The sequence below is a fragment of the Coptis chinensis genome, chromosome 7 (genome assembly GCF_015680905.1).
Source record: "Coptis chinensis isolate HL-2020 chromosome 7, ASM1568090v1, whole genome shotgun sequence".
NCBI lineage: Eukaryota > Viridiplantae > Streptophyta > Magnoliopsida > Ranunculales > Ranunculaceae > Coptis > Coptis chinensis.
This window is the reverse complement of record NC_141462.1, coordinates 23,155,767-23,170,634: the sequence shown is the minus strand read 5'-3', so window position 1 is coordinate 23,170,634 and position 14,868 is coordinate 23,155,767. Positions and strand designations below refer to the sequence as shown.

At 37.4% G+C, this 14,868-nt stretch overlaps 2 protein-coding genes and 2 long non-coding RNA genes across 4 annotated transcripts; all 4 read left to right on the top strand.

The window, feature by feature from the left end:
- The first annotated feature begins 525 nt into the window (after nucleotides 1–525).
- Nucleotides 526–2,151, top strand: LOC147486677 (uncharacterized). Its single transcript, XR_015202577.1, has 3 exons — nucleotides 526–687; nucleotides 1,018–1,180; nucleotides 1,263–2,151. It is a non-coding gene; the product is annotated as an uncharacterized LOC147486677 (long non-coding RNA).
- A 493-nt stretch (nucleotides 2,152–2,644) lies between these two features.
- On the top strand, nucleotides 2,645–4,112 carry LOC147486676 (clathrin heavy chain 2-like). Its single transcript, XM_086573814.1, has 3 exons — nucleotides 2,645–2,734; nucleotides 3,133–3,247; nucleotides 3,952–4,112. The coding sequence occupies exons 1-3, from the start codon at nucleotides 2,645–2,647 to the stop codon at nucleotides 4,029–4,031; spliced, it is 285 nt and encodes a 94-aa protein (XP_086429940.1). The 3' UTR covers nucleotides 4,032–4,112.
- A 4,725-nt stretch (nucleotides 4,113–8,837) lies between these two features.
- LOC147486675 (putative transcription factor At1g61730) lies at nucleotides 8,838–10,336 on the top strand. Its single transcript, XM_086570905.1, has one exon. The coding sequence runs from the start codon at nucleotides 8,984–8,986 to the stop codon at nucleotides 10,154–10,156; it is 1,173 nt and encodes a 390-aa protein (XP_086427031.1). The 5' UTR covers nucleotides 8,838–8,983; the 3' UTR covers nucleotides 10,157–10,336.
- A 1,258-nt stretch (nucleotides 10,337–11,594) lies between these two features.
- On the top strand, nucleotides 11,595–13,968 carry LOC147486674 (uncharacterized). Its single transcript, XR_015201140.1, has 3 exons — nucleotides 11,595–12,596; nucleotides 13,223–13,274; nucleotides 13,570–13,968. It is a non-coding gene; the product is annotated as an uncharacterized LOC147486674 (long non-coding RNA).
- The last annotated feature ends 900 nt before the right edge of the window (nucleotides 13,969–14,868 follow it).

Here is a 14,868-nt window from a genome sequence, read left to right as displayed (position 1 = left end):
TCCAAACAAACTGGCATTTTGAACCCAACCCAAAATTGACCCTTTAATTAATTCTTATCCTCTAGCTTTATCAACAGTGAAAACATGGAAATTGAATAACAAAAGCAAAATTTCTTTTGAGAAGAAATATTATGAAAATATTAGGCTATTGGCGGAGTACTTTTACCAAGTGGAGCAAAGATGATGGATAAAATGGTCAGAAGACAATAGAAGTTTGTGTTCCTTGATCCTTCTTGGTATTTTTGTGTTCAAGATCCAGCCTCATGAAATTTTTGAATGATAGCCTTCTCATTGTCTTCTATTTAGGAAAAGAATTTTGGTGTTCAAGATCTAGCCTCATGAAATCTTTTTATCTGTTACTTAGTTGAAATGTCTAGACGCCTTCTGATTCTCTGTTTTCTTTTACAACTTCAGGCACCTCATCCATTGCCAAGTCAGATAATCTTTGTCATGTTGATATGGAAGCTGATGATAAAGAGATTCGAAGAGGAAGCGACTTGCGAGGATCTGCTTCATTTTATTGTGTGAAGGAGGAAATACATTTAAGATGGAGTGCAGTTGCAAGGGTGATCTCAGGCTTACGCATGAAGCGTGTGTATTGAAGTGGTTCAGCATCAAAGGAAACAAGAAGTGTGATGTCTGCCGGCAAGAGGTTCTCAATACGCCAGCTAGCTTAGAAAAGTTTGTGTCAGTTGATATCACAGACACGCTAGCGATTAATTTACATAAACGTATCATGTCATGAGCTTGAGCTTTTGTTGTTTTGCTGTTAGAGTTTTGAGTTGTCACGACTTGGCAATATGTTTGTTGGCTGTTACTCATGTGTAGTAGTTCATCAGCAGTCATATAGTATTCAACCAGGCACGTACTATTTGATTAGGTACCGTTGCATAAATGATTTTAGTAGGAACTTAGGCATATATGAAACTTTGATGTGAATATTTTTCACTAGCACAATTCATAAAAATGATAGATTGTCCAACGGTTTACATGTTCTTCATCGTTTTCATACGTCAGGTTGTCCAACGGTTCCAAGAATTGTTCTCTCAGACAAAGTACAAGGAAGCTGCTGAACTTGCGATGACGTTGTAGAACCAATGTTGAGTTGACCTCATTTGAGGGTCATGTGATTTTATTTCCGCCAGTATAGAAAGATTTGTCTATCTAGATTCATGTTGAGGTCTGTTTTCTGTTTGTATATAATCCAATGTTTTGATAATATATGAGCTTAAAATCATACGGACATGCATTGTCGTACACAGGTTCCAGGAAATGAGAATCCTTCTACTCTTATCTGTTTTGCCTCAAAGACTAGTAATGCTGGACAACTCACATCAAAATTGCACGTCATTGAACTTGGTGCTCAACCAAGTTTGTTTAGACTTGTCCTTTGTCTTTCTCCGCTCATTAAAATTTGGGTTAACATGTACTAGGGCACCTCTTTCTACCTTGTACTTTTTTCCTGTCATTCAATATGTTCTTTTGAGAGTTTATAAAACAAAATGGTTCTACTTCTTTTCTTACGGTGCATTTGACCTTTGGCTGTCATGCTACTCCGCATCTTTTTGCTTTTAGAATGATTGTGATGCAGACTTTGTATGACTGGTCAAGGGGAATTATTCTATTTAGGGAGGTGAAATTTCATAGTTTCATTTGTAATAGAATTCGAGTGTTGTTTAATTTTGTATATTGTGATGAAGGACAAATAGAATTTGTATGATTGGTTAAGGGGGTTACTCTATTTATGGAGTCAAAATTTCATAGTTATTTGTAATTGGACTCGTTTATTATGTAATTAGGGGTAGTTCCTTACTAGCTTTGGTGTATGTGATTATTTCTGGGGTGTTCCTTAGGTCTTTGCTAACCTAACCTATGTTATGCAGTTATTATTCTTTTGAGAAGATAAAAAAATGTTACTACTCATGTTGGTATTAATTTTACAGAGACTGATATAGATATATTTTTGACAAAGATATAGCAGATTTTTGAACTAATGGGTATAATGTTATTGTGTTATCTAAGATTTTTATTGAGGAAAACTGGACTGTTAATGATAGATTTGGAGAAGAGAGTGTACCGTCTTTGTAGCTGATCAGTGATCACTACTCCCGTAGAAATTTTTTATTTTGCCTTCTTCCTTTTCACCATTTCCCGAACCTTCGATTACTTTTTACGTATCAATTCTTCGATTTAATTGGCGGGTAAACCCGCTTTTTACAAAGAAACAAGCAGATCTGTTCTTCCCACAGATTTTTTTCGATGACTTCCCGGTGGCAATGCGGGTAACTTTTTAAGTGGTAATTCTTGTACATGGTTTTGGTATTTGATGCAATTATTAAATCGTTAGTGTTTTTCTCTTGCAGATATCCCACAAGTACGGTTTGATATATGTGATCACAAAACTTGAACTTCTATTTGTTTACGATTTGAGATCGCTACCGCAGGTTTACGAAATCGAATCGATCGAGATCCTATATTTTTGACATCGAGGCATCATCAATAGGAGGATTCTATCTTTGTTGTCGGCGAGGGCAGGTGTTACTTGCCATCGTTAACCAGGCAACAATAGTGCCTTTTGTCGTGGTCAAGTATGTTTTATAAGCTTACCCGTTATGCTATAAAAGGCAATTGGAAGATTGTATAAATGGATGTTATCGATGATATTCTGACTAAACAACACGGAGCTTTCGTTAATCTTGCTAAAAGAGGAAATCTTCCTGGAGCTGAAAACTTGGTAGGTGGATACGTTTGAGTAGCCTTTGTATATGATTTTTTAATTATCCAAGAATCTAGGGTTTGCAGACCTTTATATAGTGTCTAAAGTACAACAGCCCCCTTTTTTGGCTAAGAAGCAGAACTTCTGTTGGCATCATTTGTGAGAAGTGTGTCCACCTTCTCACATGGGAGAAATGATATATGTATTATAATGGTAGCACACGTTTAATTTAAACTTTAGCTAAGTGTTCAACTAGATATTTCATAAGAAAACACAAAAGTAACAAAGAAACCAAGATTTTAACTGTCCGAATAAGTGATTCACAGTGATCGTGGTCATGAATGTTGTATGTCACATGCTATATATTTTCTTTGGCCATCACAGTTTACATGTTCTTCATCGTTTTCATACATCAGGTTGTCCAACGGTTCCAAGGATTGTTCTCTCAGACAAAGTACAAGGAAGCTGCTGAACTTGCTGCAAAATCCCCGCAGGGACTCCTTCGAACTCTTGACAGTTGCAATGTTTCAGGTACAACTATTTTGGATGTGAATATATTGTGATTCTCGGATTTTCTTACTGGTATCATCATTTAGGATGTATCTTAAGATATGTACTTTTAATTCCATATGATGTCCTACAAAATAACTCAGGTGTCCAATTTCTTATTTCTGCGAGTTATTATAGCTTCACAGAGAGAACTACATCGCTAAAAAAATCTTAAATTAAAGGAGTAGGTATCATAAAAAAAAGTGTTTTTGAATTTAGGGAAACTCTTGTAGGTATCCTAGGATTTATTTGTTATCTTATTCTTTGTTGTCCACAAGTATCTTAATCTTGTTATCTTAATATTTGTTATCATTACATTTTAGACCAAATTTGCATTCTTAGTTATCTTGTTGAAAGAAATTTTCTGGTTCTTGGCACATTCAAGTCTGTTATGGTGAGTGGTGAAGTCCAAATTTATGTAGATAGAGACTTACATTTGATTTATGCGAGTGAAGCTTTTAACGTACAGTACATCGTCTGTTCGTCTATTTTGTTGGCCTTCAAGATGAATGTGCATATTTTGCATGGTTGAACTGAAGAACCTTTATTGATTTATGAACCATAATTAGAATTGGCCCAACGTTTTTGCTATAAATCGACACTAATTTGCACTACCATTTGGATTCTATGGATATGTTTTTATGTTATGCACATTTACTTTCTTTTTCTTTCTTCTTTTCATCCAGGTCATGAATCCTTGGATATGCCTAGATTTCAAGGATCTGAACTTCCGAAGTATTGCAGCACCTGTGTGGTGGTCAAATGAGCTAAGGCTACTAGTACTATTGTTTTGGTGTAAATTTTATGAGACCTTGGTATTCTTGTAGAAACTTGAGTATAAGCGAAGGGTAGAAGGGTGGATAATCTAAATGAATGTTTGACAAGCATTGATATATTTTTTAGGTTCTCTTAAATATATGTTATCTTAGTTGAAGGCATCTGGGTTGAAATGTTTTTGGTGTTTTTTGGTGTTCGGTGTTTTTGGTGTTTAGGGAAATATGAGAAATTATTATTTTTTTATTTGCAACCCATCAGCAACGGTTCATAACCGTTACAAATTTAAAAACGTTGCTACGAAATAGTATAAACAAGTGTTACAAATAATATTTGCAACGCTTAAAAACCGTTGGAAAGTTTTTCTTGCAACGGTTAATAAGCGTTGGAAAGTTCTGTTTGCAACGGTTAATAAGCGTTGGAAATTTCAATTTGCAACGGTTAATAACCGTTGGAAATTTCTGTTTGCAACACTTATTAACCGTTGCAAAAATTTCCAACACTTTACCCATGCTATATTTGCAACGCTTAAAAAGCGTTGCGAAAATTATTAGCAACGGTTTTTTGCCGTTGCAAATAGCCTGTTATGGTGTAGTGTGTGCTGACGTGGCCTCGTGTTCGGTTTTTTAATTTCGGCTACAACTTCAGCTCCTTTCGTGTTTTGATCTTGAACCTGGGTTTGCAGAAAAGTAAGTCAGTAACAAAAAACGACGAAAATTAAGAAAATAAGAAATGGAAATGTGAGAATAGTGCGTCCTCCTTAGATGCTCAACCAAGCACTCTTGCTCCTTCAATCCATGATGGCGTTGCCATTTGAAGTATGTATAGTTTGAAATATCTTAAAGATTTTGATGTGGCTCATCCTAGATTGTTTAGAGTTTGAATGTTAGGAGTTGAAGAGAAGAAGGTAGACTCTTAGTTTATAACTTGTTTAGTTTATGAAGAACATTGAAAACTTAAGTTATTTTGAGGATTTAAATGACAAAAACTTGAAAGAAAGGATTGGAATGAAGATTGAAACAAAGAACAACAAAAAGAAGATTGATTGATTGAAATATAAAAGCAAATAACAAGATTGAAATGAAGAACAATAAAGTAAATAACTTGAATGAAAAAAAGACTAGAAATTAAATCCTACATGACACTAGATTAAGTCTAGGTGCATTCTTTACTCCTACAAACTAATTGGTTTGGACCCTAAATGCAATAGATGTCTTCTCTCTTCCTCACTTTTAGTTTATATACCCTTACTTTATGCAAATAACTGATTTGCCTTTCTCTATTACATTTAAGACGCCTCACCCTTCACTTTATGCTTTTGCTTTTTTCTTTTGCTTTTTGATTTTTTCTTGATCAAGATAGGTTTTGGAGAATGCCATATTTAGTGCTAAGGGCTCCATCTCTGGTATTCTGAGTTAAGGGCTTTGACCTTGACCTTTGACTTTGACCTTTGACCTTTGACTTTTTCAACACTTTTTCATATCAGCTTCTGGTCTTCATAATAAGCGTGATTAATGCTTCTTTTGGTGCTAAGACGCAGCTTTTATGATAAATGGTCTGAATTTCTTTGTAACTTGAAAAAAGCAATAAAAGCTATGAGTTGTCTTTTCATTAAATGTAAGAAAGATTGTAATGTAGTATTATAAGGGTAATAAAATGCACATTTAGGAGTTGATCAGTGAGCTGTCCTTAGAGAGGGGAGGGTCATAGATGGCATGTTGAGATAAGAAGATCAAGAAAATTGGACTTGACATATGTGGTTGAGATTCTGCATATATTTTGTTGAAATCATGGCCCTTGAAGCTGATGTAGATCGGAGGGTTGGGAGGTAGTGAGCTTGCTTATATAAAATGGTATCTGAAGTCATTGTCATTTGCGTACTTGTAGAAATTTTGCCAAAATTTGCTAATGTATTTTCTTTATTTGTTATTCTATTTCGTCTTTTATCCGGTTTATGTTTGGAATTCTTGGACTTGTATTGTGACTGGTGTTGAAGTGTGGGTAAGGTAGTTGTTGTAGTAGTTTATTTGTAGTGCTGTTGAGAGATGAGAAAGAAAAAGAGGTAACATTATGGTTATGTCGGTGGGAGTTTGTATCAAGTGGTGGGGTTTTTTTTAGGTTTTTGGGAGATGGTGGTTTGTTGGTGGAAGAGATGGTGGAGGGAATTGTTTGCCTTGATGCCGGTGGTGGTTGTGGGGGGAGACTTGCTAATGCATAGCAAACTCGTGGCGTTGGTAGCTGATGTTTTTGCTTTCGACCCTATGGGGGTGGTTAGGGGCATCTGATCATCGATGTATGGTTCTTCAGATGGAGCGAGGCTACGATTGTGCTGGGGAAGGTTTGGAGCGATCGGGGAAGAGATGGCCTTATTGTGGCTGGGCCGTTGGTGGAATGGCGGCTGCAGTAGGTCATTTTGACTCGGTTGTTTAGAAGTTTTGTCTTGATGGTTGCCGGTGTGCTTTGAGAGGAAATCAGAGGGACACCGGCAGGGGATGGATGTCTTCACTTTGGTGACGCCTTGTCTAGTGTGATGGCGGCATCGGGTGTGGGGTTGACTTCACAGCTCCTAGTAATTTGCCTCGAGCAGGTTGTGTTGTTATGCCTGGTTTCCTTGGGTCGATCTCAGGGTCAGAGAGAGTTGTCTGAGGCTAGCAACAACTTTAACTTGTTGCTGGCTTGCTGGGATACTTGGTCGTCGGGATGCGGTTGAGTCTGGGATGAATACGGGGTGGCCGTTTTGTGTTGTTAGACCTGGTGATGTATGCCGACGATCGCGGGAGAATCTTCAACTTCTGATTCAGATGATACGAGCCCTCAGTGTTTGTGGAGAGTGAGGGAGTGACTTGTAATCTGCAAGACATGAGCTGAGAGATGTAATCAGAAAGTGTATGATGTTATGGATAATATGAGAACTTCTGTGTCTTCTATATGTGCCTGATAAAATAATCTTTGCTTATTTACAAATGACATAGTTGTCCAATCTGTTTGTTGTTTGTTGAGTACTTGTTGTCGCATGGTCGGCTAGTTCGATTGAACGAATGTAAAAGAAAAGGGTGGTAGCCTTCAGTGTGCTGAGGAACAGTCGAATCCACAGTGCCTCACTATAGGCTGTAGGTGCGTCTGTTAGCCCTCAACATAGAATGTGAGGTGTTGTGCTTTGATCACTTAGATAGTGTGATTTTAATCTATCCTTCAAGTGTGTAGTATTGTTTGCAATGTAGTGCTTGTTAGAGCCGTTGTGGAGGCGTTAAGCGTATGGTACCAAGAGTTGGGTCATTGGTCTTCTTGAGTTTAAGGATGTGAACAGTTGAATATATAGATTAAAATCAAACCCCTAGCAATTGGAAACTGCTGTATTGATCTACAGTGTATCAGGTTATGCCATGAAAAATGTTTATAGTAGTTAGTAAAGGTTTCATATTGTATGAGTAAAAATGAAGATGATGAAATATAGATGTTTTGCCCTGATTGACTTATGACATTCCTGTATTTACTATGGCTTAACTTGGTGAGGGTTTGGCGGTTTGACCATAATTTATACCTCAATTATCAAAGATAGTATGTAGTAGAGTACCAAGTGACAGGTCGTGGCCCTACTTGGGTTTTGTATGTATGCGTTGATGAGGTCATTGTAAAGACGCTCAGCATGTGAGTTTTGGATTTGAGTTTCTGAAGGTATAGATTAAAACCAAGTCCTCAATAGCCAAGCATTGCAAAGACTGGAGTGTCATGTCATTGTTCATGAGAAAACAAATTAAATTTGTAAAAAAAAGAAAAAAAGGGAAGAAAGAAAGAAATAGAGAAAAACTTAGTCGTTGCTTCATTGATGATCTTGAATGAACGCTTGAATTTGGAGATGTTGTTTAATTTGAACGATGATCTTCAGATGAGATCAAAAGTGACGATCCCTACGGACAACGCCAAATGTAAATGTCTAAATTTACATCAAGGATTAGGAATTAATTCTTAGCTCTTATATATAAATAATCAAGTTGGGGTGGCTTGGAGTAGTGTTAATGGTTGCTCTTCATAAGTAAGAAGATGCCTACGTATCCAGCAGCACTGTGTCAGTGAGTTTGGAATCAAGCCACACGTAGCTCTAATGGGTGGCTTTTATAGTCATTGAGGATGAGTATCGAGTACGACACGTGTATTAATGAGTACAGATGTGCGGTCGAGATAGATGACATGTACCTATGAGAGGCGTATGGATAATAGTTGTAGGTCTATCTGAGTTAGCATAGGATGTAATGATGGTGTTCTCCGTAATGATGATGTAAGGCTATAATGGGGCTTAAGGATAAACTAGTAATGATGATAGTAGCAGGTGATGATGCTATGAAATGAAGTCGAGTGACGAGTCACCGATCTGCTGAGTATGCGAATGTCATTGAGTGCGCGAGTGTTGTTGAGCATGCAAGTGTTGTTAGTGTTAGTGTGTTTAGGAGTTGGGTTATGCTGGGGGAGTCATTGTGTGTCCGCATCACGTGATTGATGGAATGTCCCTTACACAAGGGATTAAACAAGTAACATTTGAAGACTTGGCAGTTGAAAGAAGCATCAACGTGTTTTCTTGTTATTAACATTAGCAATAATAGTTTCTAAACACGTTTAGAAACAAACGTAGTTTCATTGTACTTAGAATATCTTTTTTCAACTTCCGAGTTTTAATATTGTTTCATAACACACCGTTGATTGCTGAATGAGATGTGAAAAGCTTTGTTATTGATCTATAATACCCAGTTCCAAAGTCCCGAGACTACATAATCAGTTCTCTTGTTCACCCATTAAACATTCCCAGCTGTACAACTTTATTCTCACACAAAACCCTAAAATCTCTCCCTATTTAAAATTCCTCTTCTATCTTTAAAACCCCTTCTTCCTCTCCTCCTCCAAAACCCTTACACTTAATTTTTTTCCTCTCATCTCAAATCCACCTTAAAAATGGCCAAAAAACGCCCAGCTCCACTAGAACAACCCCCTTCCCCTTCTTCTTCTGAAGAAGAAACTCAAAAACACGAAGAATCTTCTGAAGAAGAAGAAGAAACACAAAACCCATCTTCAAACAAACCCAAGTCTGACGAACAAGACTCAGACTCAGAAGAAGTTGAGTCTGAAAACAAGTCTGACTCTGGTGGTTCTGAGTCAGATGATGATGATGATGATGATGTACCAGTTAAACACATGCTTGCACCTCGTACTACTACTGAAACTACTACTACTACTACTACTGTGAAACCCATTTCCTCAAAACCCATGACTACTGATTCCTCCTCAAAACCCAAAAAGCCCGTTTCGACAAACACAACTGTCTTTGCACTTGTTGCTAAGAAAGACAAGAGTGGTAGTGATAAGGATACTAGAAAGGAGAGGAAGAAGAAGAAAGTGTCTGAACTTGAGGAAGAGAAGAAAAAAGGGGATGTCGATAAAGATAAGGATAAGAAGAATGCGTCTGCGAAACTTTGGAGTGAGAATGATGAGACTGTGATATTGAAGGGGTTGATTGAGTTTAAGAAGAAAGGGAAGAATGCGGGTAGTGATTTAACTGGGTTTCTTGATTTTATTAAGGAGGGATTAGATGCTGATGCGAATAGAGATCAGTTGAAGAGTAAGCTTCAGAGGTTGAAACAGAAGTATCAGAGTAGTAGTGGGGGGTTTACGAAACCTCATGAGGTGAAGTTGTTTGAACTGTCGAAGCAGATTTGGGGTGAGAAGAGTGGTGGCGTTGTTGATGCGGGGAATAATGGTGCGGGTGATTCGGTTGTGGAAGATGGGAAGAAGAGGAAGAGACAGAAAAGTGCTAATGGTGTGGCTTTGCAGAAGAAGGGTGATACTCCGATGGTGGAAGCGGAAGCGGAAGATAATGGGAATGGATCTGGGTACCTGTACTTGAATGCATCAACACTGCAGGGTCATTTGATTAAGCCGCCACAGGAGTTGGGAGAGGTTTTCTTGAAGAATGGATGGGATTTGGTTGGGAATGCAAATGCAAAGGAGTTGGATCAGAGATGGAAGACTGTTATGATTGCTGAGACTAAGGCATACATACAGTGCCTTGACTTGGTTCGTGATCAGACAAAGTTGATGTTGGAGGCGCTTGAGTCGTCTAATCTTTAGGTTCTTGGCTAGGTAATTGAATCTTATTGACCTGTTTACATGGTCTGCAAAGGAAGTACTATTTTGAGTTTGTTAGTATTATGGTCATGTTTAAGTTGTTAGTAAAGATGTGGGATATTTGACTGATATTTGGCCATTACTTTTAGTTCTTAATTGACTTAGTCGACTGTTTTGATGGTATATCTGTGTTGTGGATATAATATTGTCATATGTTCTTTTCTTGAAAGAGTTTGTTGTTGTTTTTCCTGCTTTTTGTCCGAGTGATTACGTTAAGATTTTTGTTATGTGCTCTTGTGACATCTTAAGCCTCAGTACCTCACATCTAACTTTTGTGTTAGTAATTGAATAAGTTGAGCCAAGATAAATGTTAGTAAGTTCAACTTGGAACTATTAAAGCCAAGAGAAGCGAGGTAGTTATTTAAAATGGGCTTGTTTAGTTGTAACGACCATAAAAGGCTTTCTGGAGCGTACTAATCTGAGCATTAAGGTGGTTGCATTATTATTTAGTTGGGGGTTTCACGTACTAATCTGTGGAAGTTTTAAAAATTACCAAATAGTTGCAACTTCAAGTTTATTTTATTTTCAATGTTTTGCAATTTGGTTGCTGAACTTTTGTGAACTTAGTCTCTTCTTATTGAACTCTGTTTTACCTAGTCTGGGACTTCTTTCATTTTGGCATGGTACTGGAAGTTAACGGCTTATTTTTCATGTAATGTAATATAGTTTTCGTTGCTGGAACAGTGGAACTCGACGTCACATACACCACTATAGATTTTCAAAAAACCCTTGTAGGATATATATAAGTATTTTATGTAGGACGCTACACGATTATACTGAAGTTTATATACCTCAATTTTTGGTTGGATACTTCGTACCCATGTCGGTTACTGGTACACATGCGTGCGGTGGATTTCACTTAGGTAGGATAAATTGATGTTGGCTTTGATTGTAGTGACACTGTCAAGCGCTCTTTTCAAGGTCGGTTTGTTTCCATAACCATGGGCTTATCCGTGTAGGCTGACTGTTTAATATGATGCATTCAATAGTGTCATAAATCTGAATCAGTCTGTATCCTTCTGGTCCCTATATTTCCTGCAGCCTTAGTGCTGAACAGTTGATGTTTGTGAGCCACTTAAGTGTGCCATGTGTTCTACATATCACTCTGTCTTATGATACTTCAACACCAGGTTTTAAACTAACCCATAAGAACCTCGAGGTGCTAGGCCTCCTAGTGGCTTAAGGCAGGCCTCAGACGCTTATTAACCTTAATTGGAAGGTTTTATTTTTGAAATTGAACAATTTTCCATATGAATGATAAGGTTGTCCTTTGACAAAGATTGGTGGGGGTAGGGCTGTCAATGGGTTTCGATAACCCGATAACCAAACCGATAAAAAATGGTTTGGGTTTTGGTAATTGGGTTTGCCCTCCACTGACCCGAAACTGAACCGATAAGATATTGGTTTGGTTTCGGGTTTGCCCTCCACCGAACCGATATGAACCCGAACCGATAAGATGGCATTTTAGTAATATTTATTTATAATTAATTTTGTATATGTTTATCAATTGTGTGGCTGAAATTAATCGATTTAATTTTGGATTTAATTGATTTTATAGTTTTCGGTTCGGTTTGATTCGGTTTCGGTTTGTAATATATCTTATCGGTTTGGTTTGGTTTGGTTCGGTTGGCTTCTCAATTTTCTTATTGGTTCGGTTCAGTTTGGTTTTGGGTTCCCAATTTTCTTATCGGTTCGTGGATTTTCCAGAATCCGACCCAAATTGATCCATTGACAGCCCTAGGTAGGGGTGGTTAGTAGAAAAACTCAAAATTTGAAAAAAAAATTAAGTTTTAACTTTTAAGGGTCTTGGGTACTCTGCCAAAGCACACTGAGGTGCATGCGCTTTCTTCAACATTGTTCAACATCTTCCTCTCCTTCAGATGAGCTTCCATTACTATACAAACATATGGAATCCAAAGGAGAGGGTTTCATGAACATATAATCGTATATACAAGTGTCTCGGCCATTGAACTTTGAAGTTCGTGTTCAGAATGGTGCTAGCGGCTAGCATGTTTTCTCCAAGTTATTTGCTGCAGTCATCATAGTATTGTTGCATCTCAGGTTCACTTGAGTAATACTTTGTACAACTTGATTCTGGTTTAGAGTTTACCTGCAAAAGTTTTGTTGTTTCTTCCCCTCCGTAAGTCATGTACTGTTAGAATTTGAGGCTACCTCGATCAAATATCTATAAATGGTTCACACCAGACTTCTTTCCTAACTATGAAATAATGTTTGTCGTTGAAAACAATGTTCCAGGAACATTACTGCTGGAATTAGCTGAAGTACCATATGCTTAGCTACCTGTGTAATTTTCCCTGTTAAAGATTGGAGTGAATATCGGGACAGGGGATCTATCTGCTCTGTCTTTTACTTGCTTGTTGTGGTACGTGCACAATAAATACATTGAGAATTAGGATTCCAATTCACCAGTTTGTTACGTAGTTAATTTGCCCATAAGTACTAATAATGCTATAAATTGCCTTGGGATCTTGTTCCTGTGCCTTTTCATATAAGCTCTAGGACCAGATAGCTGTTTTATACTAAACCAGCTTCAGGACTAAAGTTTTGTACTCAGTTACATTGACACAGATACGTGTGTCTGTATCCTATACAGAAATGAAGTGTCTGACTTGGCAAAATACCAAAAGTTTAGGTATATCACATACAATATGTGCGAGTGTTGTGTCCGACACTAAGACATGTCGGTATACGTGACACATATCTGACACATTATTTTTAATTATAGGTTTTGTATGAATGTATTAATACTGGGATATGGCTAAGACACGCTTATGGCACCTGCATGAAAGGATAGAAATAACTCTTAAGGGAGTTATTTTTTTTGTCATGTTTTGATGAAGTAGTTGAGTTGGCTTTGGCTTCTATGAATTAGTAGTTTCTACAGTGTTAGACGGAGTGCGAACTGGGGTGGCCTCCTTGGTATGAGTGGTAGGATTATTTTATTTTGATTCATGGAGGTGTTATTGATGTCTTTACTGGGGTTTGTAGGGATTTCCTTCAGGCTGAGTGAAATTTTACCGTTCCAGAGGCGGCAACAGAGGTACGCATATAGGCATCATCTCTTTGTTATTTAGTTAGTTAGGTGTTGGATTTTAGTAAGTGAATGTTAAATTATAGCTGGTGTGGGTAACTTTGTTTTGGGCATATAATGAGTGCTGAGTGGCAGTGTTGCAATTATAAACAGTGTCCCTCAGTACGGATTTTTTAGGTTTATGCTGAGCCGAGTGAAAAATTTCCTTAAAAGAAATTTTTTATGGTTCTTGGTTTAGTTTAGTTAGAAATCCAACTAAAGCTTGGTGTGATATTAAAACTGCAATATCACCTAATTTCTGTAGGTTAGGGTGTACAGGACTTGAGATGTTGAGTTCTTGGAGGAACACGATGGGTAGAAATGTTTTACCATCTACGTTAATGAAGGTCATCCAATTCAGGGATCACTGCATGAGGTATGATGAAATCGACTCAAGCTTTAGAATGTGGGGGATCCAAATTTTAAAAGAAATGTTTAGACTTTAGAGTCTACTCAGGAGTGGGGATATGTGGCAAGTTTAATTCATATAAATAGGCTTTTGTGCAATCATGCATTCTGGGCTAGGTCTGCTTCTGGATTGGATCAATTATTAGCTTGTACATGTCATTATGTCATCTAATGTGGATGCAGCTTGGCTGAAACTGGTGGAGGTTTTACTGAACATCTTTTGCTACCAAAGTATATTGATAGAATATTTGTTGTATCTTCGTGAATTGTTTGGAGAAGGGCGCAGCTTGTTGGTTTGAGTTGAAGTTGTTCCTAACTGGAACCAACCTTTAACATACACTCGGACCAAACTGGATTCATTATCCTGCTCCATTCATCCTATGACGACCAATGTTAAGTCACTCCCAAGCAAGGCCCAAAATATCGATATCGATGACTATATCGGTGTACTCAAAAACCGATATATATCGGATATTTTGAATATATCTATTTTTTTGGTAACCAGTCCAAACTATTTAAAATATTGGATATATCGGAAATATCAGATATATATCGAAAATATATTTGAAATATTGGATTTATATTTTAAAATGGTCAAAAATTCAACCAATATATATCGATTATATTGGAAATATTGATTATATCAGCAATATAAAATTTTATATCGGAAATTCTGATATATATCGGAAAAAAAAAGATTCAATATTCGGTAGATATATATCGGAAATATCAATATCGGTGTACCAATTTACCGAGATATATCGGCGATATATTGGATATATCGGCAATATTTTGGACCTTGCTCCCAAGCGCTTTTACAATGTGGTATTGTGGTATCTTACTATTCTATTTTCTGAACATGCAACTGTCTAAATCCTTTTACCCCTTACTGCCACTATTACCCAAACTTGGGATGCTATAACAGCTCTTCAACTGTGCTAGTTACTAAAGCAAGGTCAATGCTATTCTTGAGCAATTGTTTTTCTGTTAGAACATTTTTAAGCCTTAATGCATTCATGTATATTGTGCAACTAGAAACTGCGGAGCATTTGGCCACCTGGTGACCTGGGTAACCTCTGTTGCATGGGTACTTCAATTTGGAAGCCGGACACTCCATTTCTTGTATACACGCTGTATCTGTGCAAGATAGGGCACA

Excerpts from the sequence above, each read along its gene's own strand:
- LOC147486676 (XM_086573814.1), top strand. The coding sequence starts at position 2,645 with ATGGATGTTATCGATGATATTCTGACTAAACAACACGGAGCTTTCGTT. Across the intron at positions 2,735-3,132 it reads TTCCTGGAGCTGAAAACTTG|GTTGTCCAACGGTTCCAAGG; the intron begins GTAGGTGGATAC and ends TTCATACATCAG. Across the intron at positions 3,248-3,951 it reads TGACAGTTGCAATGTTTCAG|GTCATGAATCCTTGGATATG; the intron begins GTACAACTATTT and ends CTTTTCATCCAG.
- LOC147486675 (XM_086570905.1), top strand. The coding sequence starts at position 8,984 with ATGGCCAAAAAACGCCCAGCTCCACTAGAACAACCCCCTTCCCCTTCT.